This window comes from Jaculus jaculus, chromosome 3 (assembly GCF_020740685.1).
Source record: "Jaculus jaculus isolate mJacJac1 chromosome 3, mJacJac1.mat.Y.cur, whole genome shotgun sequence".
In the NCBI taxonomy this organism is placed as follows: domain Eukaryota; kingdom Metazoa; phylum Chordata; class Mammalia; order Rodentia; family Dipodidae; genus Jaculus; species Jaculus jaculus.
In genome coordinates, this window is record NC_059104.1 from 135,045,579 (window position 1) to 135,062,797 (window position 17,219).

The 17,219-nt window shown below is 40.0% G+C and overlaps 1 protein-coding gene across 4 annotated transcripts in view; it reads right to left on the minus strand.

Annotated features, from left to right (window-relative positions):
- Window positions 1-1,491: 1,491 nt before the first annotated feature.
- The window catches only part of Asb7 (ankyrin repeat and SOCS box containing 7), a 43,318-nt gene continuing 27,590 nt past the window's right edge, over window positions 1,492-17,219 (minus strand). For all 4 annotated transcript variants that reach the window (XM_045145958.1, XM_045145956.1, XM_045145957.1 and 1 more), the window contains one exon: window positions 1,492-4,834. In XM_045145958.1, the coding sequence (XP_045001893.1) occupies window positions 4,695-4,834 (140 nt within the window). In that variant the 3' untranslated portion in view covers window positions 1,492-4,694. The remainder of the gene's footprint in view (window positions 4,835-17,219) is intronic.

A 17,219-nucleotide genomic window follows, 5' to 3' on the forward strand; every position in this document is an offset into this window, starting at 1 on the left:
ATGGCTTAGTGGTTAAGTGCTTGCCTGTGAAGCCTAAAAACCCTGGTTCGAGGCTGGATTCCCCAGGCCCCACATTAGCCAGATGCAAAGGGGGCGCATGCATCTAGAGTTCCTTTACAGTGGCTGGAAGCCCTGGCGTGCCCCCCCACCTTTCTCCTCCCTTCTCTCCCTGTCTGTCACTCTCAAAGAAAAATAAACCAACAAAAAATATTAAAAAAGAAAAAAATACAAGAAATAATCTAACATCAAAATTTGTAAAGCTTCATTCAATTAAGTAACAAGTAAGTTACATTAATATAGCAGATGATGATTCAAAGCTGTTCTCTATTTCATTGTGGATACCAACTATAAGAAAGTACAAGTAAGTACTTCTTTTACCAAGTAGAAAATCCATTTTATCAATAGCTAGTAAGCCATTTTTGGAAACTGTATTTCCGCTGAGAAAACAATACACTCCTTACATCATATTAGAAAAGGAATGACCTCAAGATTTCCAAGCAACACAGCTATTTTTCATATCCAAACTCCCCTGCTGACCATTAGAAATAGTTTCAAGTGTCCCATTCCTGGCTTTCATTTGTGCCAAACCCTGTACAAATATGCAACAAGGTTATAATTCCAACACATCCTTTTTCTTGCATGGAGTGCTGAACAGTCTGTCTTCCCTTTTTCCTAGCACGCCATCATTTATGAGGCTGAGGTCTCTCCCAAATCAAGCTGTGCTTGTTAAAGGAAGTGAAATCCAAGTCATTTTGCTCCTTTCTCTCCCAGGCTAACACATTACCTTGGATTCACTGCAGAGACTATGTTACTGTTCGGTGTTTCAATTGCATATGTGCACCATCTTCTTCTGTCAAGGTGTAGCTGGCATGCATGATGAATATGGCTCAAGAAGGCTGTGGCTATGCTCGATTGACACAATCAGGACCGAGCCTTTTGTTGGTTGGGATTTGCACAGTGTGCACATTTTTTTAAAAAGTGAGTGAGTACAAGTGAGGCCACAAGTGGGCTGTATGCGAACGCAAGGGGAGCTGTTTTCTGCATCACGCTCTTACACAGCTCGTAGAGATCTAGAAGTTGAGGAGCAATAGACATTTGTTTCTTTTCACCAAACATCTGAATATATGTTTGCTGTACAAATCTGAGGAAACAAATTTGGGTCCCAGACCCACATAAGTATGCAGTGTTGGGAGTGTGCCTGAGATGCCGATGCCGGCACTGGAGAAGTGGACAGGTGGTTTCGCAGGGCTCACTGGCCAGTTAGTCTAGCTAGTAGGTGAGTTCCAGGTCCAGCAAGAGACTTTGCTTCACAAAATGGGCGGAAAATGACACCCAATGTTGCCCTCTGGCCTCCACATGCACACATGAATAACTGCAACCATGTATCACATGCATATGAACACACAACATGCCCACACATGTGCAAAAAATTAAAAATTAAGGCAGACTAGAAATAAAACACAATTCCAATACTTTTTTTTAAACCAGATTTAAGTTTTTTTTTTTTTAATTCAAACTGACCCAAAGCAAAACTTACATTACAAAGGAAGAACAGAATAGATTATGCTATAACACACTGGGAGTTACATGAAAGCTAATCAATCTGTGGGCAAACAGCCTCGTCCCAATCACATCCTGGGCTAGTGAGTGGTCCCGCAGGGAAGGCAGACTCTCGTGGGGGATGGTCCACTCCGCAAGAAGCTCCACTTTCTCGTTTCTTACAAGGGTGTGCACCTGACAAGTCAAGCTAGACTCCCTCAGGCTCCAGATGTGCACTCCGGCCACTGCCAGAACACTGAATTCTCTAGTGGAAAGGTTGTTCCAAGCATGACTGATAATGAATTGAAAAACGAAACAGTCAAGTCGGCCAAACTAATGAGCGTAGATTATTCTGTAGTAAATAGTTTAGAAATATGGGAATTAAATAATCTAAAAAACACTCTTACTCTGCTGTACATTTATAAACACAAATATTTACAAAACACCCTTGTTTTCAAAAGATGAGGTTTTGCAGTTCATTAATGATCATAATCTTTTATGAGCTGGTTTCTTTGGTGTACTTGCCAAATATATTTGTTATAAAATTTTAGTAATAGGCTTAAATAATATATTTCAAAAGAAACACAAAAGCATCAGTGACAAATTGGGTAATCTGTTGAACACTTTAGTCAAGACTCTGGGAAAACCAATTGTTGACTTTCTGAAATACTTGTTCTTGCTGCTCATCGTGTGACCACAGAAAGCTTCCCGGACAATCAGATTCAAGTGTGGACCTGCATGTTCACCAGCACCACCACTACCGACTACAAGATGTGTCACTTACTGTTAAATACAGTATGTGATTGGAATTCTTTTAACAAAGAGCATTCTTTTTAAGCTTCCAAGTAAATCAAACCTCAAACAATAAATAATGGAATGATATGCTTCTTCACTGAATAGAAATCTCAATTCCAGGAAGAGTTCTCATAATTTCTCTGAAGTCACAACAGCAGTATAGCAGAATAAAGAATTTGCCTTTGTCTGATCTTTTTACTTGAAATTCCCTGACTCAAATCAGTGGCTAACTTCCTTTGGAAACTTCTGAATGACTGGGGAGAGAATTATTTTGAGCTAACTGAATAAATTAATACACATGTATGTGGAAATTGGCCCTGTGCAACTGGAACCTTAACTGCACTGCTCAGAGCACAGAACCTGGGCTCCCTGCTGCTCCTTCGCTTGAGGTTTTAATAGAAGTAGCACTCAAGTCACTGCTAACCTGGAACCCTGACCTGAGTCTTCAATACAGAATGTGAACACAGCTCAGCAGCTGTCTTCACTAGAGAATCTCCAGGAAGATAACTTTTCTGATGAGGTCACACTGCCACCCATTCCTACCCATCAGGCTCCAGCTGCAGTAGGGGACAGTTATAACTCAGGCCTCAGGATGCCTGCAATGGTCTATGGGCCACACCAGTGATTCTTCATCCATTGTTTTTCCAAAGCAGCCCATTCTTTAAAACCTGCGGCACAGCAACTGTTTGGCGGCCAGGTGGCTGCAGCTGAGAGCAGACTCTGCTGGCTCACGAAGAGAACGGACATGAGTATACTCCTAATTCTGCTTTGCTACACTTCCAGGTGGAGGAGTTTCATACTCCATGTCAGAAAAGTAGCATTAGGACAAGAAAAGGGAAGCCTTTCCTGTTGTAAACTTGAGAAACAAGTTTACTAACAGTATATAAGTATCTTGAAAGTTTGCTGAAGCACTAGGATGACATGGAAAATCTGAAGTCTCTCCTGAAGCTAACATAATGACAAACAAAGCACAGAACCCGTTCCAAGGGCACCAAGCTGATGCCTAGTGCCTCCGTGACCTCTGCCCTTGATATGACACTTTGCTGCAAGTGGGTTTGTCTTGAACACACAGGCCCAATCAACCCAGAAAAGAAATCTGTCCTGAAGAGCTTCACTGTACCTATCCTTAAAATAGACAGGAAATACTTAGTTAGCATATTAGGAATTAGCCAGACTCACAAATGTGCACCCATTAAAGAATTCACTCTTAAAAATATTTATCTATATATATCACCAGGAAGGGGGGAAAAACCATCATGAAACCCCCCAAAGTTTTTAACCACTGAAGCCAAATGGTTTAACAAGAATTTAGACTATTTCCAGGGAACTTTGCCCCAGGATATGAAATTTTCTGCTTAAGGTGGGGGGAAAAAAGACACAAAGTTTAAAATGGAATCCCCATGGCACACCTTGGATTTGTAATGAAAACAGAAGTGGTGGCTCCTGGCTCAGGGCGCACCCAAGCCGCTGAGGAAGGTGAACAGCAAGTGACGTCATGAGAGAGCACATGGAGAAAGAGTATTGCACTAGAGGTACTGTTTTCAAAAACAGAATACACTGGCTTTTAAAAATATTTCTTTTCCCATCTTTTTTTTAAGCACAACTGAACAAGAGACAGGAGTTGAAACATCTTAGAGTAGTGTCCTACAGTTCTTTAAAAAAAAAAAATAAGTTAAAAACAAGTGCACACCAAAGGAAGTGGAGGTTCTGGGTTTCTGTAATGGAAGGCTACATTAATTAGGAAAAAAGAAAGAACAGTTTGAAACAGCTAATCTGCACTCATTAAAAATAAATGAGGTGATAGCATTACTTTAAATTTTTTCATAGTGAATTTTCCAGTATAACCCAGGACCCCTTGGGTAAGACTGGGCCAAACTTGAACAGTGTTCTACTGGTTTCTAGTACCTTGTTCAGGAATAAAACTTTAAGATTGAAAGGGAAAACTTTTACTTCAAACCTGCTTCTGTCATTTAGGAAAAAGAATTTTTCTAAATGCAATTATTATATAGAAAGGCTTGGACCTCATAAACTTGGACCAAGAAACCAAATTAAGACCTTCAAGCACAGTGTGTGTATGTGTGTGTGTGTGTATGTATGTATGTGTGTATGTATATATATATATGTGTATGTGTATATATATATATATATATACACATACATATATATATGCATATATATATGTATGTATATATATATACCCCTCCCCTACAATGAAAACCAAACAAATGAAAAACCTATAAGTGTATACCTGCTTTCTGACTTCACAGCAAATCAGAAATTGCATAGGATATACTTTGTGCAAGGCCAAAAGCCTTTAAGTATCTGGAATAACTCCTAATCTTGCTCAGAGTCCTGGTGCATCAGATATCATCAAATTTGTGTTTTAAGTAGTCTTTCATGACCTTGGCAATTGGTAGTTCATCAAGCAGCTTCAGGTTTTGAAGGCCTATACACTGTCGAATTTTAATTCGGCACAGGTCCTGCAATGTTCTGGGTTGTCCTAAAATGACAGAAAAAGAAAATGTTATAAAGCAACAAAACACACTACTTAAATGCAGCTTTGAACTTTGGAGAATAATTGTTTATTTCACTGGGAAGTACTCTCCATGAACTTTACATGTACAGGACTGAAAATTCAACGCTGACTAAAATCAAAGTTTCCTGGGTACCTTCATGTGTTGACTTTCCTATCTGGTCTTTTCTAAAACCCTTTACGGTATGGCAGTATTATAGTCTATTATGCTATGTCCCTGACAGACTCATGATTTGAATTCTTGATTCCCAAATAATGGTACTATTTTGGTGTATTGTTGAAATTAGAAAGGAAGAGCCTAGCTGGAGGAATTCAGTAATTGGAGCTGGTCCTAGCTGCTTCCTGTCTCATTCTCTGCTCCCTGTTCATGCATATGAACAACCCCCTCCATCACCCACTTCTGCTGCCATGATGCTCTGCCCAAGCACATGAGATCAAGCAGTTATGGATAAAACCCTCTGAAACCATGAGCCAAGATCAATCTTTCCACCCTGAAGGAGTCTGTCAGGTAATTTGGTCACAGCAATAGAAAAGTAACACAAATAGATATTCCCACATGTATTTTACAAATAAGGATATTCATGGTCAGAGATTCAAGTACCTGCCTACTGTCAGATAACCAACTGTACCTTAAAATGAGACTAAGACCAGCTCTGATTCCTAGCCTGATATTCTTTCCACCATAAATCAAGAGAACTGAAGCTTTTGTTCTGATGAGAACTCTCATATGAAGATGAGCTTCTATGAGTAAAATTATTTTATTGAGCCTCAGTTTCTTTATTGGAAAAGTGTATATTGAATACTACACTCTCTACTGTGGGCATTTTCAGCTCTGTGGTTAGGGTGCTGGCGGCCTGCACCCATCATAATCCCTACAGAGCTTTGCAAATGATGTGCGCTGCCTACTCGCTGTCACTCTAGACAAAGCAGAACCCTGGCTGCAAGGATGGGGGTTGAGTGGGGCAGCAGGGTTTGAAATGCACAGCAAGCGAGTCTGAACCTACATTTCACTTTTCTTCAAACTATGACCACTTGTCAATACCACTGCTATTACTCAACCCAAAGTAAAAGTAATAAAATCCAAATTCCTTTACCTCAATGACTTTGTTTTGTATTATAACAATACTAATAATCAACAGTACAAAGTCTCTTTAACAATGCTTCAATCAGTATTTGAAATCATGGCCATTCTACCTTCCATTAAAGGTAACACTAAGGAAACTAACATATTGAATGCTTCATGTCACTGGCATTTTAAGCTCCTGATATATATTAAGTCCTCTAATCTTTTTGTAAGGAAAATTTTTGGTTCAGCATCCCATTTTATTGATAATTTCAGAGAGATGAAGTAACATGCTTAAAAAGTCAAGTAGATACCACATTTTAGTGGCTTTTAAACATTTGGTTTCAAATCACATTATGCTTTTAAAAACTATTAAGGATACAAAAGAGTTTTGATGTGGGCTCTATCTATAGATAATAACTATATCAGCAGACAGACATTTTAGAGATACTTATTAATTCATTTAAATGTTATAAAAATAGACCTGTTACATTAGAATGAGTAACATAAAAAATATGTAACACAAAATAGTGAGTGGAATGACATTTTTTCACATTTTTTACAATGCCTTTTAAAGTTTGGCTTACTAAAAGAAAAGAATTATCACATATACTTCTGCACTCAATTTTGTTGAAATAAAAATCACACCATCTACTCTCTGGAAAACCCCACCTACACTGAGAAGAGAAGAAATTTGAAAATGGCAAATAATGTCTTTATAACTGCTATGAAAACTATTTTGACCTCACAGAATTCTGGAAGGGTCCAGAGGACCTTTGAGGCTACACAGACCAGGTCATACATGATAACCAATACTGTGGTTAGTACTTTAACCTGTAGTATGTGCAACATGTGACACACATACACAAATCACATCACATGATATCTATCTATATCTATATCTATATCTATATCTATATCTATATCTATATCTATATCTATATCTATATCTATATCTATATCTATATCTATATCTATCCATCCATCCATCCATCCATCCATCCATCCATCCATCCATCCATCCATCTATCTATCTATCTATCTATCTATCTATCTATCTATCTATCTACTGGGAATTGAACCCAGTGCCTCATGCACACTAGGTAAGTACTCTATCACTGAGCTAAGCCCCCATACCTCCTTGCATTGATCTTGTTTTGATTATGATTATGCAACAGTAAGTAATTCTTCATGAGTAGAAAAGACTCCTTAACATTTAGACCTCTTGGTCCAGGGATGGAGCTCTGTGGTAGAGTACCATCACAGCATGCACAAGGCCCTTAAATTCAATCATAAGTACACACACACAGGGAGAGAGAGAGAAGAGAGAAGAGAGAAGAGAGAAGAAAGAAGAGAGAAGAGAGAACAAGAGCAACTCTGGAAGGCTTGGTGCTGCATGCACACTGTTTCCCCAAGAGAGTACTTCGTAGGCAGTCTTATAACCGAGCTGAAGCAAAGTGAACACTTTCTTGGACATACTGCTGCCAACTAAGGGTATGTATACATAGAAACAACTATCTGCAGATGATTCATGGAAGTGACACAGATGCACCTGCTGATCTCTGGATACTTCCAGATCTCTGCTAAAACTCTCTTCATCTAAAAACATGAGACTGGCTTCCCCATCACATATTCTGAGTTCCCATCCTTTATACTGCTCAAGGTTATGGTTTTATATTTATGAATATTGTGTTTAGGTACCAATGTCTATCTTCCTTACTGTATGACATGTTCCATAAGGGCAGAACATGCCTGACATCCTTTGCCAATGTAAACCCCAATACCTGACACAGCACTCAACAAATATTAGTTGAAGGAATAAATACATAATAAGCTTGTCCTTAAAACAGAACGGTCATATCATTGTGGAAAACGCCCATATCAACAAATCATTTCCTAATGTTTCATATTATTTTTCACCATCATGCATGAGTTAACTTTAGGAAGCCAATACTTTCACAGTCAGTATTTTTCAATAAATGCTTATGGTATTTTATCTGCAAATGCAAACCAGAGCATACTGGATGTGATCTATCTTTCTTTCTTTTCGTTCTTTCTTTATCTAAGAATTTCAATTTCCTCATAGATGGCAGTTTTTTTTTTTTAAGTACTGCTTTAATTGAAAGACAAACAAGGATAAAATTGACAGACATAATTAAATTATTGGAATCTGTTTAGCTGAGGTTAAAAAAAAAAAAAGAAGTGGAGACATAGGTTATGTCCTGGGAGATCTTCTGATGGTCTTGCTTTATGACATACTTGCAGATATGACCACAATATCTCCTATACCTTCCTAGAAGGCTCATGCAGAGCCAAACAACTGGTAAGAATGGTAGTTCTTCCATCATTACTATGCTAAGGGCACTCTGATTATTAGTGTTAATGACTTCTGACATTTAACGGTTTAAGACAATAATTACTTTCCTCATCTGTTCCAAGTGTTTTCTGGAGCAGATCAATCAGGCCCTCCCCTTAAAAATGGCTCACTCAGGTGGCTGGTGAGCTGGTGCTATGGTCAACTGGGAGCTCAGACAGGACTGTCCAGGCCTAAACATACTGGAACACTGTATTCAGAGGACATTCTAGGCTTAAGTATATTGAAGTGCTTTGCTCAATTTTCTTCTCCTTAAATAGTGTGGTATGGCAGCCTTACATATTTTGGGAGAATGTAATCTTTTTAAGAATTCTTGGCCACATGTAACTCCTGTCAGCAGAGTTACCTTTAAGGAAAGGGACATGTTATAGTGGTCATAATCATCAACCCTGGAGCCAGACTGCCCGGGTTTGACTCCTGAGCTACTGCATCATCTTGGCCATGAGCCTCCTGCCTCAGTTTCCTTGTAACAATAGTACCTACTGCAAAGGCTTTACAAACATAATCTTGGCCATGAGCCTCCTGCCTCAGTTTCCTTGTAACAATAGCACCTACCGCAAAGGCTTTACAAACATTAAAAACATTAATTTTGGCAAAGTGCTGAGCATAGTGTCAACCAATCAGAAATGATTTGGTAAATACATTAAAAAATATAAATTGCTAAATCTTTATAAGGATATTTGCTTCTTGTTTCCAGGAAAGCAGAAGGCCCCTCCTTAGAAAGTGATGTTCATCTTCCTGATGTTAAGATGACAGACAGATAAGGAGCAGCCAGTAATCTGTCACTTTCTACCTTGTTTTTTTGAGACAGTCTCTCCCTTGAACCCAAGGCTCTCTGATTTGACTCGTCTAGCTAGATAGCTTGCCCTGGGGACCCACCTGTCTTCACCTGCCAAGCACTAAGGGTACAGGCATGCATCACCACACCCAGTATTAATGTTGGTGACGGGGATCTGAACTTAGGCCTTCAGGTTTATGTGGCAAATGCTGCACCAACTAAGCCATCTCCACAACCCTGGGAAAACTATGGTTGGGGGGGGATTTTTTCATGTATAAACAGACATGCAGTAAGGAGTGGGGGGATAATTACACATTCTCTGCTTACTGAGATATTAACTTATCCTGCGATCTGTCAGCATTGCTGAATTAACAGTAGGGGTTAAATAATAAAGAATAATAAGGACTACATTCAGTGGTCTGTTATTCTGCAGACTACCTGGGGAGTCTTTCTTCAGGGTCAGCATTTTAGGACTAGAAGATTATGATTCAAAGACAAGGGCTTACCTCTTGTCAACAGACCACTTAACAGTATTTATCGAGCATCTACTACATGCTGATCAGTGCAGTATCAGTATCCAAAGATTCAAGGAGTAAAAGGAGAGAAGGAGGAAAAGGCAGAAGAAAAAAGGCAGAAAAAGTATGAGAAGGAAAATAACAACAAAAATCAATAAAAACATGCACTAGGCATCTTAGAAAATTAATTCTTAGTATGTTAAGTGACAACTGCCTAGCCTATGGGAAACATGGAGAATACTTCCTAAAAGACTATAATTTAAGGAATTATAAGCACTGGGGGATACAGAAAAAACTACAAGGCATTCAAGATAATGAAGTACAATGGAATTACCTCACAGTTCAAAGGGTGTTAATCATTCCATTTTGTGAAGTGGCCTATCATCACTAATGACTGGGTTCGTAGAAAATAGGAAATGTTTCTGAAGGGTCCAGTTAGCATAAATACGTAACTTGGGCCACATCAGGATAACTCACAAAGATCAATACCAAAACACCCCTCCACTCAACTTCACTACTGTTATTGTATAACAGGCTGAAATTAGTTATTTCTATAAAAATATTCATACTCATAAAATCAGACAGAGATACAAACATTTAAAACAGCCAAAGTGAATGAACACATGCAAGACATAGTTCCAGGCTTTTACTGATGTGGAGAAGATGAGATGAAACGGAAGATCTCTCTTCCTTTGTATTGCTTTAAAATCCATCTCATACCTTTTCCTTCTTAGATTAACATCTGGAATGGTATCTCACTATCCTTTTTAAAAAATTTATTGATTTAGATATTGGATAGAGAGAGAGGCACGCAGATACAGGGAATGGGCATGCCAGGGCCTCCAGCCATTGCAAACGAATTCCAGATGCATGCACCACCTTGTACATCTGGCTTACATTAATGGTCCTGGGGAACTGAACCTGGCTGGCTCCTTAGCTTCACAGGTAAGCACCTTAACCACTAAGCCATCTCTCCAGCCCTCTTACTACCATTTTATCTCAGCTACTATTTTAAAATCTTACTATATGCCTGTCTTATCCATTTACTCTTGCCTCTGAAGTCCCTTCACTGAGACTCAGCATGAAACCAAGCCAAACAAATCTTATTTTCTACTACGAAAAGCAGTTTCTAGCTTCCCTTAAAATAAAAATCATGGTAGCCTCTTAGAATTCAAATATATCCAGTATTAGCCTTCTGACAGTAATATATTTTTCCACAGGCAAATGAACATTGATTTTCATCTTCTAATTGTGTTAAATCACACAAAACCATCTGTGGTTTACAAACGAGAGATATCTGTAGGTGTCCACAACTAAAAATTGGAAACACTATGAAAATTGTGTAAAATAAGGTATCTTCTGATTCAAAGAATCTTAAAAGTGTGGTATAATTTGACTTAAAACTATGCATTATTTCTAAAGGATTTTTTAAAAAATAGTTGAGAGTATAAAATCTAGTAAAACTATAGTATAGATGTATGGGGAAAAAATCTCCAGTTTACTAGGAAAAAAAAGTAAAAAATAACCTTAGTAAAAATATGTCACACAAATTACTACATATATCCACACCAGCCCACAATCCCCGAAGTCCTGGAAAGGAACAGAAGCCAGGGCACCTGAGGGCAGGCCTTTGTGGGGTATCTGCTCAGGCTTTTCTTTTCTTTTTTCTTTTCTTTTGTGTGTGTGTGTGTGTGTGTGTGTGTGTGTGTGTGTATGTGTGTGTCTGCAGAGATTGAGCCCATGGCCTTGTGCATGCTAAATATGTGTTCTACCCTACTGAGCCACACTTCCAGGCCTAAAGTTGTTTTATTTTATTTTTTTTAAGTTTCAAATCTTGTTTTCGAAGTTTTATTTCTATAAACTAAGTACTTCTGTTTTTCAAAAACACAGTACTTGACTATTGCTGATATCTAAACAAAACCATTTCTGGTTACTGTGATATTTGTAAAATAGTAAAATAGTATTTTTAAACATCTGTGATTAATGTGCCAGAAAGCAACTAGCTTAAGTACTTGACAGATTAAGTCTACTGTTAAAGAGTTTACACAAGTCAATTCTCATCTACTCAAACCTTTTCTTTTAGCCTCATGAGCCATTTAATTCCTCAAAACATACAAATCAAAATCTGACCCAGCCCTACCTTTTCTCCACTACTGACAGTACAGCAATGGGCAATTTCGCCTTTGAATGGTGTCTTCGAGGACAAAGATCACTGCCTCAGCTCAGGCTCCTCTGGACAGGCAACAAAAAAGCCCACTAACATAGTCTTTGCATTGTGAGTGGTCTTGACCAGAGCTTACCACCGGAATAAGGGATGCTGTGTCCAAGCAAACTGGAAGTAAGTGGCTAACATTAGCAACAACAGTTGAAGGGGTCTTTACTCAGGGACCTGGCATTTTTCATGTGTTCCATACATGCTGAATCTCTGAAAATCGGCCCCAGGATTCAAGGTCCTAGAATTCCCAACTGAAAGGAATCCTTCAACCCCTGGATACCCAGAAGAGCCAAGGACAAAGTTCAGGAATCATGGGCCTGTACACACTGGAAAGGGTAAACATGCTAGTATAGGGTAGGCAGCAATTTGAAATATTCAAATTATCTATAAATTTCAGCTTTAACAAGAAATAAGTAAAAGATTTTTCAAAATTCTAAACACTAGGCTGATTTTTTTTTTAATCTCAAGGTAGGACTGAGGATGAGTGTGCTAGTAGAGCGGCTGCCTTGCACGCTCTCGGTGCAGAAACCAACTCGGAATGTAGAAAAAAACTGCAGCACGGCCACGCTCAGAACTTTAAAGCTTAACGATTCTTTACTTTAAGTACCCTTCAAATGGTACAAAGAATTATTGTGTTTGTGTTATATTTATCTATGCTTACCATAGTTAGAAGACTGCAAAAACTTCAGACATATTTACTGATTCATTTACAAGAACACTAATAAATTCATCAGCAAAAATAAACTTTTTGAGGAAAAAAAACCCAGCTACTTTCTAGAGATTAAAAACACCTGAGAAGAATGACACTATTTCTATGCTTCTGTAAATCTCCTTTTCTATCTAGCTTCGATCTGCTCTGTGCTCTTCTGCAAGGTTCTGTCTTGGTTGGACACCTCAAAGAACTCTAGCTTTACTCAGGTATGTTGTTAGAAAAGGAAGGAGTATCTTGACAGCCTTCTCCAGATAACCCTGGATCTTATACTATGCCCTCTCAAAACCACACAAGTGATTTCTTAAGGGAGAGTTGCAATGAAGAAACTGAACCCACAATGCCAAACTTTTATGCTCTTGGTGTATCCTGAACTTTGAATGGATGTCTTACTCACATATAGTATCATTATACATTACCATTTAGAATTAGGTTATGCATGTCTTCCAGCTGTTAGCCAATTTCATTAAAAGACAGAAAATTCACTTTTGGGGCTGCAGAGATGGCTCAGCCATTAAAGGCACTTGGTTGCAAAGCCTAACAGTCTGGGTTCAATTCCCCAGAATCCATGTAAAGCCAGATGCACAAAGAGGCACATGCATGTGGAGTTTGTTTGCAGGGGCAGGAGGCCCTGGCACATCCATTCTCACTCACTCTCCCTCCCTTCTTCCCTCATTGTTTGCAGATAAATAAAGTATGTTTTAAACATCATTTCTCTGACTATTTCCATTAATCTCAGAAGAGTCTTTTTATACTAAGAATCTCAGTGGTAAATACAAGTTCTCCAAAATCTCTTTTTCGGAGCTCATTTTGTTTTGTTTTTTATGGAAGAGTGTCATACAGTGTGTGTGGTGAATGTATATGTAAGTGCCTGTGCCTCCACGAGCTTGCCTGCAGCGGGCTGTGACCGCCTGCAGCACTAGGGACACTGTGTGTCCTACTCCATTGTTCTGCTGCTGGCTCTTATTTGAGTTATTTGAGTCACAGTCTCTTCCTGATCCAGAACTCACCTTTTTTTTTTTTGTCGTGAGCTCTGGTGAATCTGCTCTGCTCCCCTACAGGACTGGGGTTACAGATGTGTGTGACCATGGAGTCTTCCAGGCCTCCTAAGACCCTCATGCTTGCACGGGAACTGCTTCTAATTGCTGAGCCAGCTTTCCAACCCTCACAGCTCAAATTTTGACTGGTCATAATATTGTCAATCCTTTCCTTAAAGCGACAAGTAAATTTTTTTCATTTATAAGAAAATGCCTGCCAACTACCTGTAAATAAAGGGCTAAAGTAAAAATGGTTGGTGTTCCCTAAGAAAAGTTGCTGGTGGGCTGCAGAGATGGCTCAGTGGTTAAGTGCACTTTCTGCACAAGCATGATGGCCTGAGACTACCTGAGTCTCATTCTCCAGAACCACGTGAACAGCTGGGCGCAGACATGTGTGCATGTATGTAACCACAGTCACATGGGGAGAGGACGTGGGAGAACCAGTGAGGCAAGCTCATGAACTGGTACGGGACTCCCTTGTAGGAAAGACAAGTGCTGAAAGACAACCAACTTTCTCCTCCAGCCACCACAGGCAGCCCAGAGGGCACCACATAGGCACATCCATGCGCATACACCACACACACACAGTGTATACCCCACATGTAGGCATACCACCACCACACATCCTACACTCACACATAAAACAGAGACAGAGAGAGAAAGAAAAGTTACTGATGAAGCTTCAACCAATTAGTTGCTTCTCAATAAAAATATATTTCATTTCATCCCATGGAGTAAGAATAAGGTATGCACAGAAAGGGATGAAATTTAATAAAATTACATTTACTGCTTCGTCAAAGTCATCCATAACTGGGCTGGAATACCGTTTCCTGAGGCTGCCTGGTGGTGAAGAAAACAGTGACTACCAGTACTGGCTGGGCTGCTGTTTTGCTGTACAGCTTCCACATCATCGGAGCAAAGGTGACCACAATGAAAAGGCAAGCATTTTAGGACTGCTACACAACTGCCTATGACACCAAGTATGGCCTTAAGAAGCCCTAGAAGCCCACAGCATAAAAAACACAACTCTACATGAATTAAAAAACAATTTGTGTCTGGAGAGATGCTTAGCTGTTAAGGTGCTTGCCTGAGAAGTATAAGGAGTCAGGTTTGATTCCCCAGGACCCACCTAAGCCAGATACACAAAGGTGTGCACACATCTGGAGTTCATCTGCAGTGGCTGGAGGCCCTGGCATGCCCATTCTCTCTCTCTCTCAACAAGTAAGACATAAAATATTTTTTAAAAAAATTATGGGGATGTGGGAAGATTGCTCAGCAGGTAGGGGTGTTTGCTGGACAGGCTAAGGACCTGATTTAAGGCCCCAGCACCCACATTTTCACACATGCCTGTAACCCCAGCGCTGAGTGGGGTGGAGGGGCAGAAATAGGAAGGTCACTGGGATCCCAGTGAGTTCTAGGTTCAGTAAGGGACCATCCAAGGAAAATAAGGTAAAAGAATGATGGAGGAGGACATATGGAATCTTCCTCTGGCCTTACAAACATGCACATGGGGTGCACATCTGTGTACACACAAACTGCAATAGTACACATGCACATTCAATAAATCCAAAAACAGTTTTGTTAAGTCATAAGTGGTTGGAAATTACCACCTTTAAAAGTGGCTATTGGCAAAGATTTGTAAAGGTCCAATTCTCCTATTTTTCTCAGAGAAAACTGAGATCTACAGAGCAGAGGTGAGGGCTAAACAGCTTGGCCAAGGTTATTAGGCAGGTCATTCGGGAACCCAGCGGCTTTCTGTACAGGAACAGCTTGATGACATGGTATGTGAGCCTCCGATCCCAGTGCGCAAAACACTACTCAACTCAAAGGACCATGAAGATGCTTGTCACACATCAACGGAAAAAAAAATACACACATACACACTCTCACACTCTCTCTTCTGGTTTTAGTTTCAGTATGTGAAGTGCTTAGAAGTCGCCACTTCTGTCCTTAAAGGAGAAAAGCTTGCACAAACTGAAAATTAATGACATCTTGGGGCTATCAAAAATTACAGTTGCAGGTAGGAAGCATCTCTACCAAAAAGTCTGGAGATTTTGATAAACCCAGAGAGCCACAGGACACCTACTTGCCATAAACAGAAGCACTTAAATTGTAATTATGCCAGTGCTGGCAACGCTATGGCCAAGCAGGGGAGTAGGCTCAGCAGTGCATTTCTTAACCTCCAGGTTCTCAAAGTGAAAAGCCTGGTTTGGGCAGATGGAGGTGCTACTAAGTACCTCCAAGCTTCTCCACAGCTAACGATCTCCACAACTAAAGATCTGTTTATTGTAGCTCAGGCTGGCCTCAAACCAAAGAACCTCCTGAACCCTGAGATTACAGGTGTGTACAACCACATCCAGCTACCAGCAGAAGCAGTTATTTGAAAACAGTCCTGGCCTTATCCAGTTATCTCATCTATAATCTTTGCTCAAGCATTCTGATGGGGGCAATCCCCCCAAACTGCAAATTCTTCACCACTTCTCTTGGTACAAAACTCCAGGTGTGAAACCACTACAACCTCATCTCTTAATATAAAAGTTCTTGTTAGTAACTATCTGAGGTTAAGGTTTCTCATTGTAGTTCTCTATTAAAAAATTTCATGGGCTGGAGAGATGGCTTAGTGGTTAAGGAGCTTGCCTGTGAAGCCTAAGGACCCAGGTTCGACTCTCCAGGTTGCACGAAAGCCAAACCACAAGGTGACACAAACACACAAGGTAGCTCATGTGCACAAGGTGGAGCATGCATCTGGAGTTCTACTTCAGGGACTGGGGGCCCTGATATGCCAATTCTCTCTTTCTCTCTCATAAAAAATTAGAAAAAAAATTTATATTCTGAATAAATCCTGGGCCCATATATTAACCACAAGTTTATACGGTGGGGCAGTAAGATAATTAGGGAAAAAAGTCCTCAAAATTATAATCTAATTCCTCTGCTGGGTTCCATGATTACTGAACTAAATCCTCAGGATAGGATATATTTAAGTCTTTTCACAAAATTACAAAATTGTACCTCTTGAACAGTATTTCCTTGTGCTTGTCCTTGTCTTGTGTGCGCATAAATGTTAAGTTCCTCTTTAGAGTCAGGCAAACATTCCTATAGTCTTTTGCTTTCTACCTGTGGTTGAGAATTGTAACCCAGTCACACAGTCCAGAATCCCTAGGTTACCTCCCTTCCTGCTTCAGAATGATGTTCATACCAACACTGTGCATGAACAGCTTTCCTTGAACTAACTGTGTGTCCTGCCTGGCCTTGAGAGTGGATGCCCTGCGCACCTCCTTTACCTCTCCCTGCTTCCAGCCCTGGAACAAAGAGCTTTCTACCTTCTCACCCAGGGAGTCTGCTGCTGTTTGTCCTCACCACCACTCTGACTCATCATTCCTTACACCTCAGTCACTCTCTACACTGTCCTTTTACTTCATGTGTTCCTCTCACTCCCTAGCTTTCAAGGAAGAAACCCAAAAACCCCAAACTGGCTTCTCACCAACAGCATATATGCTAAAACCCGTCTTCCTTGGGTGGGGGACCCTCACCAACTTCAGTGGATCTTGGCTGTCTTGGTTTCTGAGCGGAGGAGCTATTCCTTCCTTGTCTGGCTTTCTAGAGGGCTCTGGGATGAAAGGTGGTAATTGCTAAGTCTGGCTGTTGAACTGGCTGTGGGGGA